This window comes from Muscardinus avellanarius (genome assembly GCF_963383645.1).
Source record: "Muscardinus avellanarius genome assembly, chromosome: 1".
Taxonomy (NCBI): Eukaryota; Metazoa; Chordata; class Mammalia; order Rodentia; family Gliridae; genus Muscardinus; species Muscardinus avellanarius.
In genome coordinates, this window is record NC_137786.1 from 181,936,934 (window position 1) to 181,950,795 (window position 13,862).

General features: G+C 39.9%; 1 protein-coding gene across 1 annotated transcript in view; it reads left to right on the forward strand.

Moving 5' to 3' along the window:
- DNHD1 (dynein heavy chain domain 1) overlaps positions 1 to 13,862 on the forward strand; it is a gene marked incomplete at both ends in the record, with an annotated part of 77,313 nt that overhangs the window by 11,217 nt on the left and 52,234 nt on the right. The window contains 3 exons of the mRNA XM_080689920.1: positions 909 to 1,112; positions 1,192 to 1,302; positions 3,438 to 3,594. Of these exons, the coding sequence (XP_080546046.1) occupies positions 909 to 1,112; positions 1,192 to 1,302; positions 3,438 to 3,594 (472 nt within the window). The remainder of the gene's footprint in view (positions 1 to 908; positions 1,113 to 1,191; positions 1,303 to 3,437; positions 3,595 to 13,862) is intronic.

Genomic DNA, 13,862 nt, shown 5'->3' on the forward strand with positions numbered 1-13,862 from the left:
AGGAACCCCAGTACCACCAAAAAGAAGTCATTCTTCCTGTCCTGTCCAGCAGCGTCTTTACACTCATTAGTCATCCACTCTTCATCCTTCCCTACCTCACACCCTTCTCAGGCTCGGTAACTACCATCAGAATGGACATTTTTTCACATAGCAACATCTCTGAAGTTGTGATGCATCTTACAAGTTTATGGAACTTTTTAAATTATTTTTTGTACTGGGTGTTGAAACTAGGGGCATTTATCTCTGAAATACACCCTCAGTCTTTTTTATGTTTTATTTTGAAACAGGGTCTTACTAGGTTGCTGAGGCTGTCCTCAAACATGTGATCCTCCTATCTCAGCCTCCCCAAATTTTGGAAGAATTACAGGAATATACTACCATGCCTGGATAGAAGCATTTAAAAAAAATCTTAGTGTTTCATAAAGTTGTAGCTTATAGCTGATCATATTTTCTTTGTGTGTGTGTGGTACAGGGGAGGGAACCCAGAGGCCCTCTACCCCTATACCTATTTTACTTTTTACCTGGAAATGGAATCTCACTAAGTTGCTGAGGCTGGCTTTGTACCTGCAATCCTCCTGTTTCAGCCTCCCAAGTACTGGGATTACAAGCATGCACCACCATGGCCAGCTGGTGATGTCTTGAATTTGATGGGATGTAGGATATCTAGGTGTAGAGATATGAACTTCTTAGAACAGGCCGAGTTTTCTTTCTTCTCATCTTTCTTAGGCTTCAGTTTCTTCTTAATATTTATTCCATATTTCTAATTGAAAAATAAATCCACTCTTTTCTCTCTCCTTGCTCTCTTTTTCCTTCCTGTCTCTTTTCCCAGCTCTCCCATCTTTCTCTTGTCTCTTCTGGAAATCTGCATGAGTTCCTTCAGTTCCCTTGACTGGAGCTTCTTTTAAAAGGCCCTATGACCTGATGGTGGTGCCAGCAAGCAAGGTGAACCCGGAGCACTACATCTTTTCTCCCTTTGGGATCCTGCACGTGCACCCTGTGGAGGGCAGCGAGACAATGACGCTGGGCACCTGGCACCGCCACTCTGTCCTGTGGCAGCAACTCCAGTTCATTCCATTCTTCAGGCAGTGCCTCTTACGCAAGGCCTTGGCCTGGTAAGTGATGGAGGGAGTGGAATTGGGGAGGGGGAAGGGAGACAGCACCAGCACATTGTCACTGACCTCTGATCTGTAGTTGGAAGAAGAATGTGAGGTTGCAGGGGCTGTGTCGGCTCCAGAGTCTCCTAGGGAAGCGACTGCTCTTGGCTGTGCCCCACTTTGGAGCTGGGCTGCTCCACATTAACAGGTGAAGTCACTTATTTATTTATTTATTTATTTATTTATTTATTTATTTTGTAGTAATGAGTATTGAACCCAGGGGAATTCTACCTCTGAGGTATACCCCCAAGCCTATTTTATTTTTTAGTTTGAAACAGGGTCTTGCTAAGTTGCTGGAGTCTTCACTGAGTTGTTGAGGCTGGCTTTGAACCTGCCATCCTCCTGCCTGAGCCTCCCTAGTACGGGGATGACTGGCATGTGCCACCACACCTGGCTCAGGTAAAGTGTCAAAAACAACTTCAGTAGATTTTTAAAAATGATCTTGAGAAAAATAGTAACATGCTCATTGTAGGAAATTGGGGAAACAAAAACAATCACAAAGGAAAATAAAGTTCTAATCTCATCACCCATAAATAACCACCATGAACATTTTATTACATATCTTTCTAGTCTTTGTATAATATATATGGAATATTATTATATATTACATAGTGTTACATAACCAGGTATTTTCCCCTCTGAATCATATATTCTGAACATTTTACATGTTCTCCTATGTCATCTTGCTCCAGATATTATACCGTTATTAAATACCAAGTCTGAGGATCTAACTCAGTGGTTTGAATCCAAACTCTTTGCTCTTTCAGTGCTATTATTTGTATTCTTTTCTTGCTTCTCTTTGTTCTTTTTTTTGGAAAAGGTTGGTTATTTCTGTTTCCAGGATTTCTTGCCCTCCCTTTGTGATGGTTCAGCTATTCACAAGTATGTTCTGTGATAAACCCCAGTGCCTATGGGCCCAAGCAGGAGGCGTTGGAGGGATGCAGGAGTTAGGTGAAAGCATTAGGGGTCTGGGGAAACTGCACTCTGGAGACAGCATCTGAGGACGACAGTCACTACTCAGTTCCAACTAATTATCATTTGGGAATATAGTCCCAGTGTGGTTCAGCTATCTTATATCTCAGGATTTTCTGGAAGGCCATCTTTTTTGTATGTGGTAAAATTTCTTAATCGCAACTGTTTGGCTCAAAGTTTAATTAAAACACTGTGCTGGCTAACTCTCAGTGATAGCCTTTGGAAACTTTTTGAATTTGACCTATTAGTTATCAGTCAGCAGCCTCTGCTCTAGGCGGTTTCCATCTTCCAGTCTTGCCTAAATGTCATGGTGTCATTAAAAGCATAAGGGCTGAGGAGAGTGGACAGATATGAATATAAATCCTGAATACTAACAAGGAAATTTACTTTTTGAGCCTCAGTATCATGATTTTGAAAATGTGAATAAAAATTTCTGCTACACAGGTGTAATGGGAATTAAATGAAATTGTGGAAAGCCGGTTGTGGTGGCGCATGCTTATAATCCCAGCATTTGGGAGGCTGAGACAGGAAGGTCACAGGTTCATGGCTAGCCTCAGCTACTTAGTGAGGCCCTCTGCAACTTAGACCCTGTTTACAAATAAAGAAGAAAATAGGGCTGGAGTGTACCTCAGAGGTAGAAGCCCCCTGAGTTCAACCCCTAGTACCATAAAAAAGAAAAGAGAAGAAAAAGAAAAGAGAAGAAAAGAGAAGAAAGAAAGAAAGAAAGAAAGAAAGAAAGAAAGAAAGAAAGAAGAAATCGTGGATATAATGTATCATAGTCAGTGCCTCTTAGTGTTGGCATCAATACATGCAATTTATTATGATCATCCTGTCTTCTTATTGGGGGTCTTTCATATTTTTCAATGCTATTTAGAGATACAGCGTTCTCTGGTAACAGAAGTGGGCTTCCTCAGGAGTGATCTATAGAAAAGTTCCAGTTTCATCATTTTTGAGCCTAAGACTTACCTATCTGCCTGGGCCTCCAGCTTCTCTGGTCCAAGGAAGAAAATTCTTTGTCTTTCTTTCTAAGTCAGACCATAGGACCTATTTGAACCTCTCTCCTGGCAGAAATGTCCCTAGATATAAGCATTTTCATATGCCCTGAGTCTTTCCCATGTCAATCCCCAGCCAGCAACTTTCTAGGCTCTTCCAAAGAACTCTCAAGAGGAAGCTGTCACTGTTATCACTGGGAGTATTACATAGATTTGTAAGTGTTTTCTCAGTCTGGGCTAATTGGGCTGGGAAAAGATCAGAGGTGTCCATGGAGGGAGGGCCGTGATGCCATCTCTAAGTATTATTCCTTGATCCCAGGATTCTGCAGGAGCTATACTCTGTGGCCTGGCTACCCCAGGAGCCGGATCGGTGCTATGAGCTGCTGGATCTGCGGAAGGCTTTAGCCAGGCAGAACTACAAGGCCCTGCGGCTACTCCACCGCTGTCGGAGTCTCTGCACATCTATTCTGCACATTGTAAGGAGCTCCTGTTTATTGTGAACCTTTTCTCCAGGCTGTCCTCCCAGAGTTAGAACCTTCTCTTGGTGAAGTTCCTCCCAGGATCCCCTATGTGAACTGAACTCTGTAGTTAGGTCAGAACCACCATCCTTCCCAGCAACAGCAGTCTCTGCGCTGAAATAGATGGATCAATAACAGGTGAGCAGATCTGAGCCTCGAATTTTCCCTCAGGGTTGGTCCTGGCCTAGGATCAGGGCCAGAAGAAGGAACATGTCTTGTCAGTTGTTTTATAGATTTTAGGGAGTTAGGGCCATGGGGAATGTAAGGACGAGAATACTGATCTTTCCTGCTGCTGGGATTATCTTTGAACCTATCTTGAACTTTCAGAGGATCACTGTGGCTAGTGTGTGTGTGTGTGTGTGTGTGTGTGTGTGTGTGTATGTGTATGTGTGTGTGTTACTGGGGATTAGGTCCAGAGGCATTCTACCTCCAAGCTACACCCCCAGCCCTATTGTATTTTAGTTTTGGGGAACAGAGTCTCACAGGTTGACAAGAGTCTCACTACTTGCTGAGGCTGTCCTTGAACCTGAGATCCTTCTGTCTCAGCTTCCCAAGTACTTGGATTACAAGGTTGCACCACCATGCCCAGCTCACTGTGGTTATTAGATGCATGCAATGATGGAGTCCTTCCTGGTTATGTCTACTCTGGATGTGAGGTACGCATGCCCTGTCTATGGCTCTGGGAGGCCCTGTTTTGTACTTGCCTCCTATCCATGGCCTATAAGAGGTTTGTTGTCAGGTATTTAAACTAGGTGTCACTGTGGTATTATTAGGAGATGGAACAGGCGAGAGGATTAATGCCATTATAAAAGGGCCAGTTCAGCTCCCCTGTGCCTCTTTGTCCTTCTGCCTTTCTCTGCTTAAGGACACACTGTTCCTTCTATGTGCAAATGGTAGCAAGAAGTCTCTTACCAGATCTTGGGATTTCCAGTCCCCAGAACCATGAGAAAATAAATTTCTATTCCTTAAAAATTACTTAGAGCCGGGTGTGGTGGTACATGCCTGTAATCCCAGTACTTGGGAGACTGAAACAGGAGGATCACAGATACAGATTCAAAGCCAGTTTCAGCAATTTATCAAGGCCTTCAGAAACCTAGTGAGACCCTGTTTCAAAATAAAAAATGAAAACATATCGAAGTCAACCCCTAAGCCAAGCATGGGAAGGAGTGAAGGGGAGGGAACTGGGTGGGAATTGGGTAGGGGCTAACTGGGTAATGTGTGCATGTATGTCTACACAAATTTTTTACCCTATTATGATGTATGAATACAATGCACCAATAAAAAAAAGAAAAAAAGAAAAGAAATCTTTCCTCTAAGAAAACAAATAAAAAGAGAGAGCTAGGGGTGTAGCTTGGAGATAGAATGCCTTTGAGTTCAATCCCTAGTAACACACACACACACACACACACACACACACACACACACTTAGGTATTCTGTTAAAGCAAAACAAATAAACTAAGACAATAGGTAACAGCCTGCTACTTGTGATTGACATATATATATATATATGGAGAGAGAGAGAGAGAGAGAGAGAGAGAGAGAGAGAGAGAGAGAGAGAGAGAGAGAGATAGTGGGGGCAGTGTTATAGGACTGAACCTTCACCTGGAGGGATCAAGGTATCTCCAGGGAGACAGTTGTAAGAATTGAGATAAATCTTGGGATTCATGGTTGGTATCTGCCGAAGAATTGCTTGGTGTAATAAGGGAACCCCTACACAACCTGAATTAGAATTGTTATAGTGAGGATGTATCTGAGCATAGGAAAAACATTGGCTTTTCCTATATCATTTAGAGTTTGGGTTGTTTTGTTTTGTTTTTCAGAATGAACCCAGGAGCATTCTACCTCTGAACTTCACCCCCAGCCCTATTTTTTTTACTTTATTTTAAAACAGGGTTTCACTAAGTCGCAGGTGGCCCTCACTAAGTAGCTGAGGCTGACCACAAATCTGTGATCCTCCTGTCTCAGCCTCCCAAGCACTGGGATTACAAATGTGGGCCACTACTCTTGGCTGAAAGTTTTTTAAAATGCATTCTAAATATAAGTTCAAATATATATAATATAGCTATTTTCTCTGAGTCTGTGCCTTTTTGCTATTTTAGTGGTATCTTTTGATGGGCAGCATATTTAAATTTTCTTAAAGTTAATTTTATCAATTGTTTTAAGTTAGTGTCTTTTACCTCCAACAGTGTTACTGAGCTTTTGAGTCTTGGTTTAAACATCTTTACCTATCTCAAGCTCATGTATATCCCTACTGTGATTCTTCTTCTTCTTCTTCTTTTTTTTTTTTTTTTTTTTTTTTTTTTGGTGGGTCTGGGAATGTAACCCAGGGGTATTTTACCTCCAACCTATACACCCAGCCCTAATATTTTTTTCCTTTATTTTTGAAACAGGATTTCACTAAGTTGCAGAGGGCCTCACTAAGTAGCTGAGGCTGGCCACAAACCTGTGATGCACCTGTTTCAGCCCCCCAAGCACTGGGGCTACAAGCGTGCACCAGCACACCCAGCTGTGATCCAAAATTTCTGACATACACACAGAACTTAGAGGCAGGGAGATTTATTTACTTACAGATTTAGAGATTTCACAATATATATTTACAAATATACATACTATGAATTATATTGAATACAAGTTATATATTTTTATATATCCTGAATAAATATATATTTGTAATGCATATATATAAATATATAAATATACATATTCCATTCATTCTGGCTGCCCAGCAGGAGCCAGAGTGACAGGACCTTAGGGCATGATGACAGACAGCAGAGAAGAGAACTTACTATCAGCCCAAGGTGGCAGGAGGAAGAGAAGAGTGTGAAGCTTTAGTAGCCTGCCAGGGAAACACAGTCCCTGGCCACACCCCCAGGGATCCTTTAAGTCCTGCTTCAACAGGGCTGCCTCCAGAACAGGAGGTCCCAGGGATATTTTACATCCAAACTACATCATTCCTGTGGTCCCCCCACGCCCCAGAAATGTTGTTACTTTATCTTCAGATTCAAGCCCATGGTCCATTTCAAGTTAATTTCCTTGTATGTTATGAGTCAAGATTTACTTTACTATCTATCACTGATGGTCCTTACCCTACTTAATGGTGGTGATCTCTTTCATAAGATGATTTTACTCTGTGGATTTGTTTCTGGATTCTGTTCTAGTAGTCTGTTTTCTTGTCAGTGTTATACTGTCTTAATTACTATAGTTTTATAATAAGGATTTATATCTGGTATTGTGAATCTTGCAACTTGTCTGTTCTTTTAAGATTGCCCTGGCTGTTTTAGGTTCTTTGAATTTCCAAATAAAGTTTGGAATCAGCTGGTAATTTCCACAAACTAACCAACATGATATTTTTTTGGCTTGCTTTGAATCTATGGATCAATATAGAGATAAATGATAGCTTAACATTTAGTTTAGTTTCCTAACCATGCACATGGATCTCCTCATTTATTTTGCCTTCTTCAATTTCTCTTATCAAGGATTTATAGATTTCTTATAGAAGCCTTGAACATATTTATTAGTGTTTTTTACTAGATATTTTCTGGGGTTTGTTGCTAATATATATATATATATATATATATATATATATATATATATATATATATATATTTTTTTTTTTTTTTTTTTTTTTTTTTTTGTGTGTGGTACTGAGGTTCCTGGAAGCCCGTCTACCTCCGGGCTACACTCCCAGACCTATTTTATACTTTTTTTTAATTTTTGGAAACAGGGTCTCCTAAGCCAGCATGGCTGGTTTCAAACCTGCGTGATCCTCCTGTCTCTGCCTCCCAAGCAAGGGGATTACAAGCGTGCGCCACCACGCCCGGCTATAAATAGTATTTTAAAACATCATTGTTGACTGGGCATGATGTCACATGCCTGTAATCCCAGTACTTGGGAGGCTGAGACAGGAGGACTGCAGGTTTGAAGCCAGCCTCAGCTACTTAGGAAGGTTCTCAGCAATTTAGTGAGACCCTGTTTTCAAATAAGAAATAAAATCAGGCTGGGGGTATAGCTTGGAGTTATATGCCTCTGGGTTCAATCTCCTTGACCAAATAAACAAAAATAAAAACAAACAAAACCCCCACATTATTGTTTTCTAATTGTTGCTATACCATACCCCCCAAATTAATTTATGGTAGATTAAAGACACAAGTATGAAAGGAAAGAAGTGAAAATCTTTTAGAAGATAAAATAGGACATTACTGTTATTTCAGAGTAGGAAAAAGTTTCTCCAAGAAAATATAAAAATTGTGCACTACAAAAATGTCAATGAATTTAGCCGGGCGTGGTGGCACACACTTGTAATCCCAGCATTCGGGAGGCTGAGTCCTGGAGGATTATGGTTTGCGGACAGCCTCAGCTACTTAGTGAGGCCCTCTGCAACTCAGTGAGACCCGGTTTCAAAATAAAGAATAAAAAATAGGGCAGGGGGAGTAGCTCGGAGGTCAAATGCCCCTGGATTCCATCCCCAGACCCGCAAAAAAAAAAACAAAAAGTCAATGAATTTATCAGTATTAAAATTAACTTTTATTTTATTTATTTTATTGGTGCACTGTATTCATACATCATAATGGGATACAAACTTATGTAGACATACATGCACACATCACCCAGTCTGCCCCCACCCGATCCCCACCCCATTCCCTCCCCATCCCTCCTTCCCATGCTTGGCTTAGTGGTTGACATCTAGTATTATAGCAATTTATCCAAAATTAAAAATGATAATCTCACATAACAGTTTCATTTGTCTGATACCAAGCTTTTGATGACTTAAAGATAACATTTCAATATTTCTTTTTGCTTTCTTTCTTACCAGAGGATATTTTTTTCTATTTTTTTTAGGTGAAACTATCATATATTTATATATTTATTTTTCAGAAAGAAATCTATCCTAATATGGAATATGGATTCTAGAATTCTAGATACCCAAAACGATCTTGGAAAAGAACAAAGCTAGAAGATATATATTTTCTGATTTCAAACCATATAAAGCTACAATAATTGAAACAGTGTAGTACTGTTCTAAAGGCAGATATATAAACCATTGGAGTTAAATACAAGCCTAGAGCTTAATTCTTCCCTATATTGTCAAGTTATTTTTGACAAGGTTTCCACGAACATTTGGTGGTGGAAATAATAATCTTTTAACTAAATATTGTTGAAAAATAATAATTACATGGAAAAGAGTAAAATTGGACCCTTACCTAATCCCATATACAAGTATTAACTCAAAATAGATAAAAGATCTAAATATAAATCTTAAGACTATAAACTTTTAGAAGAAAATCTGGGTCATAAAACCTCACAACATTGAAATTGGCAGTGATTTCTTGGATATGATTTCAATGGCACAGGCAACAGAAGAATATACAAACTCCCTAAAAAATAAAAAATATTGTCTATCCAAAGACAATGTAAACAGAGTTAAAAGTTACTAATAGAATTGGATAAAATACTTCCAAATGCTATATCTGAAGGTATATTAATATTCCAACTAGAAATCCTAAAAATTAACAACAATAAAGGCAAACAATACAATTTAGAGATAGGTAAAAGACTAACATAAATAATGAATTAACTTTTAAACTGGTCGTGGTGGCACACGCTTATAATCCCAGCATTTTGGAGGCTGAGACAGGAGGATCGTGGTTCACTGACAGCCTCAGCTACTTAGTGAGGCCCTCCACAATTTAGTGAGACCCTGTTTCAAAATAAAAAATAAAATAGGGCTGGGCATGTAGCTCAGAGGTAGAATGCCCCTGGATTCCATCCCCAGGACCCCCACACACACACATACACACAAAATTAACTCTTGCATATCAAAAACTCCATTTAAGAAATAAAAAGACCAACAAATGCAGCACAAGAGCCACCTTCTCTTTGCATGGGAATGAATTAAATCTGTCCCCACTGGGAGTCACCAGGAAGAGGCCCCAGGGGGAGATGGGGGATTTCATCATCACAGCTGGTAACTGAGCTGTTTTAGAACCAAGCTTGCGATCTGCTAAGTAAATGCATTCTGCCGCCAGTTTAAATGTACCAAAGAGCTAAAATACATTTGAAACATTAAAAACATGATGCAAACCTCAGGTGTTTGGTAAATGTCCTTAATCCATTTCCTAAAAGTTTTTTTTTAATCATAAGTGGGTGTTGATTTTTGTCAAAGGATTTTTTCCCCTGCTTCTTTTTAAACGCCCTTGGGATTTTTCCCAGTTAGTCTATTAATGTGGTGAATTATCAGTGTTAGAGCGCCTTCACAGTACTGGAATAAAACTATTTCCTTCCTTTCCTCTTCTCCCTTTTTCCTCCTTTTCTCTCTCTCTTCCCACCTTCCTTCCTTCCTTCCTTGTATACATTTGCATTTTGATATAATTTTAAGCATTTTGATATAATTTTAAGCTTATTAGAACTAAAAGGATAGTAAGATCATATCTGACATACCTTTTATCCAGATCTTTGTTTGCTCCGTTTATTTATGTATGTGTATATTCATATTTATTTATTTATTTTTATTTTATTATTTTATTTTATTTTATTTTTGGTGGTACTGGGAGTGGAACCAGGGGCTTTTCTACCTCCGGGCTATATTCCCAGACCTATTTTATATTTTATTTGGAAACAGGGTCTCACTAAGTTGCTGAGAGCCTCACTAAGTAGCTGAGGCTGGCTTTGAACCTGTGTGATCCTCCTGTCTCAGCCTACCAAGCGCAGAGATGACAAGTGTGCGCCATCACGACCGGCTTTTTTTTTTTAATTTAATTTAATTTATTGTGGTACTGGGGATGAAACCCAGTGGCTTTCTACCTCCAAGCTACACTCCCACACCTATTTAATATTTTATTTCAAAACAGGGTCTTACTGGGTTGCCGAGAGCCTTACCAAGTAGCTGAGGCTGGCTTTGAACCTGCACGATCCTCCTGTCTGTCTCGGTCCCCCGACTACCGGGATTACAAGCGTCACCACTATGCCCAGCTTGCCCCATTCATTTTGTCGCTTATTTTCTCTCTCTCTTTCTTGCCCCCACCCCTGCCACCCTAGGTTTCAGGAATTGAATCCAGGGGCATACTACCTCCAAGCTACACCCCCAGCCCATTTTGTTTTGAAACAGGGTCTCACTAAATTGCCAAGGTTGACCTCAAACCTGTGATCTTCCTGTCTCAGCTTCCCAAGTACTGGGATTAGAGGTGTAACACCACACCTGCCTCTCCTCTCCTCTCCTCTCCTCTCCTCTCCTCTCCTCTCCTCTCCTCTCCTCTCCTCTCCTCTTCTCTTTTCTCTTTGCCCCTGTCTGTCTCTTTCCCTCCCTCCCTTTTTAAAGATATATACATATTATTTTTCTGAATCACTTAATAATAGACTTCAGAAGTCAAATCTTTTTACCCCTAAATATGCCAGAGTGTTTTTCCTGAGAATATTTTCTTCCATAACTATAGTATAATTATGACAGAAGTTTCATGTAGTTACAATTCTGCTGTCTAATCCTTACTCTATATTCAAAATTTGCAAATTCTTCTAGTAATCTCTTTTATTATTATATTCTTTCCTACTTGAGGATACAAACCAAAATCATGTGTTGCATTTAGTGATCATATCCCTTTTGTTTCTCGCCTATGGAATAGTTCCTTGGGTTTGTTGTTGTTGTTGTTGTTGTTTGTTTGTTTGCTTGTTTGTTTTTTACAGTACTGGGGATGGACCCCAGGGGCATTCTACCTCTGAGCTACACCCCTAGCCCTATTTTTTATTCTTTATTTTGAAACAGGGTCTCACTAAGTTACAGAGGGCCTCACTAAGTAGTAGCTGAGGCTGTCTTTGAACCGCAGTCCTCCTGGCTCAGCCTCCCAAATGCTGGGATTATAAGCGTGAGCCACCACACCCGGCTGTTCCTTAGTTTTAACTTGTCTTCCCTGCCTAAAGGCAAGGCAACTCTATAATGTGATGTGCATTCCAATGTCTCCTCCTCTTCCCCTCCAGATCAGACCAAAAGCAGCTTTGAGCTGAGATCTTGCTGGGTACCTTTCTCTTCTCCATTCTGCTTCTCTCACTCTCTTAGAGGGTTTTTGATTTTTTATTTTTTTCCCTTCAATAAATTGAAATTTCCCCAAAAATATTAGTCTCAGTGTTCTGCTTCTAGGAAACTCAACCTTAGAAAATACATATTAATTGATCAGACTCATTTATAGTGTTATTTAAATATTCTGAGTCAGGCATAGTGGTGCACACTTGTAATCCCAGTACATGGGAAGCTGAGACAGGAGGATCATGGGTTCACCTTCAGCCTCAGGTACTCTGCAACTTAGTGAGACTCTCTTTCAAAATAAAGAATAAAAATTAAGGCTAGGGATTTAGTTCAGAGGTAGAATGCCTCTGGATTCCATCCCCAGTACCACAAACACACAAATTGTGTGTGTGTGTGTGTGTGTGTAGGCACAATTTTTTTTTTACTTAATCTTTCAGCTTCTGAGAGGCATGTGTTAAATATCTCCCCCTGTCAGGTGTGGTCACATATGCCTGTAATCCCAGTACTTGGGAGACTGAGGTAGGAGGATCACAGGTTTGAAGACAGCTTCAGCAAGTAGTGGGGCTCTCATCGACCTAGTGAGACCCTGTTTCAAAATAAAAATAAAACTAGAGCTGAGGGGGTGTAGCTCAAAGGTAGAGTAGAATACCCCTGGGTTCAATCCTCAGTACCACAAAAAAATGCTAATAAATTTTTCCTCCTATGACTACATATCTGTTAATTCATTCCTCGATGTTCTTTTGGTTTTTGCAACTTTAAAAAAAAAATGGTGTTGTGTGCATAATGGTTAGTAACCTTTTTATTGATATGAAAAGGTCTTCATCTTTTATTTTATTTTTGAAGTACTAGGAATTGAACCCAGAAGTACTCTACCACTAACCTATAACTCCCTAGACCTGTGTTTTGTTTTGTTTTGTTTTGAGGTAGGTCTTGTTAAGTTTCCCAGGCTGGCCTCAAACTTGTGATCCTACTGCCTTGGCCTTCTTAGATGCCGGGAGTACAGGTGTATACCACTGTGGCCACCTACAAGTCTTCATTCTTTTAGCCCAGCTAAAAGCTCTTTTTTTAGAGTTCTTTTTTTGTCTAATATTAATAGTATTTGCTTGATTAGTGTGTGTGTGTGGGGGGGATACTGGGAGATTTAACCAAGGGGAATTCTACCTCTAAGTCACACCTCCAGCCCTTTTTGTTCTTTTATTTTGAGACATATTATCACTAGATTGCTGAGCATCTCACTAAACTGCTGAGGCTGGTCTCAAACCTGCAATCCTCCTCAGTCTCAGCCTCCCAAGTACTGGTGGATTATAGGTGCATGCCACCACACCCAGCTTTGATTTATTTTTTAAATGTCCCTTTATTTTCAGCCTTCTTTTATTACTTTGCTCTTTGTGTTTCTACTATGAATAGATTAAAAAAATCTGGTCTGAGTCGGGTGTGGTGGCACAGGTTTATAATCCCCGCGCTTGGGAGGCGGAGACAGGAGGATCGCGCTGGTTCAAAGCCAGCCTTGCTGGCTTAAGAGACCCTGTTTCCAAATAAAAATATAAAATAGGTCTGGGAGTGTAGCCCGGAGGTAGAAGGGCTTCCAGGAACCCCAGGACCACCAAAAATAAAATAAAATAAATAAAATCTGATCTGAGAGTCTATGTCTTATAATAGATAGGTTCATCTCATTTACTATGATTACCAATAGGTTTGAACTTACTTTCCCCATCCCATCTTGGTGTTTTCTATTTCTTATGATTTCTGGCTGATTCTTCCTGTGTTTCTTTTCCTGAATTGTCTACAGTTTTGTTGCTACTCTTGTCCTCTAGTGGTTTGGATGTCACTCATTTTATTCTTCTTGTGGTTTCCTAGGCACCACTTAAAATTGACTTATATTTCTTAGTTTTAGAATATTGATTTTGTTTCTTTTCATAGACTGTCCTAGTTGGGGGGGGGATGGTCATGTGATCAGTTCCAGGCAATTAAACATAAGTGGAAGTAACTGGAAAAAAATTTTTAAAAGAGCTAGATCCAACTGGAATGTCTTTTTTAGACCTTTCCTGTCCTATTGCCCAACACTTGGATGACATTTCTGGTGATGGAGAAGGAGATCTTACCATGACTTAGTTTTTATATATGCAAACATGTCTGCATTACCCAGGCATGATGACACATATCTATAATCCTAGCATATGGGAGATTCTACTTAGAGATGAAATAAAGTAA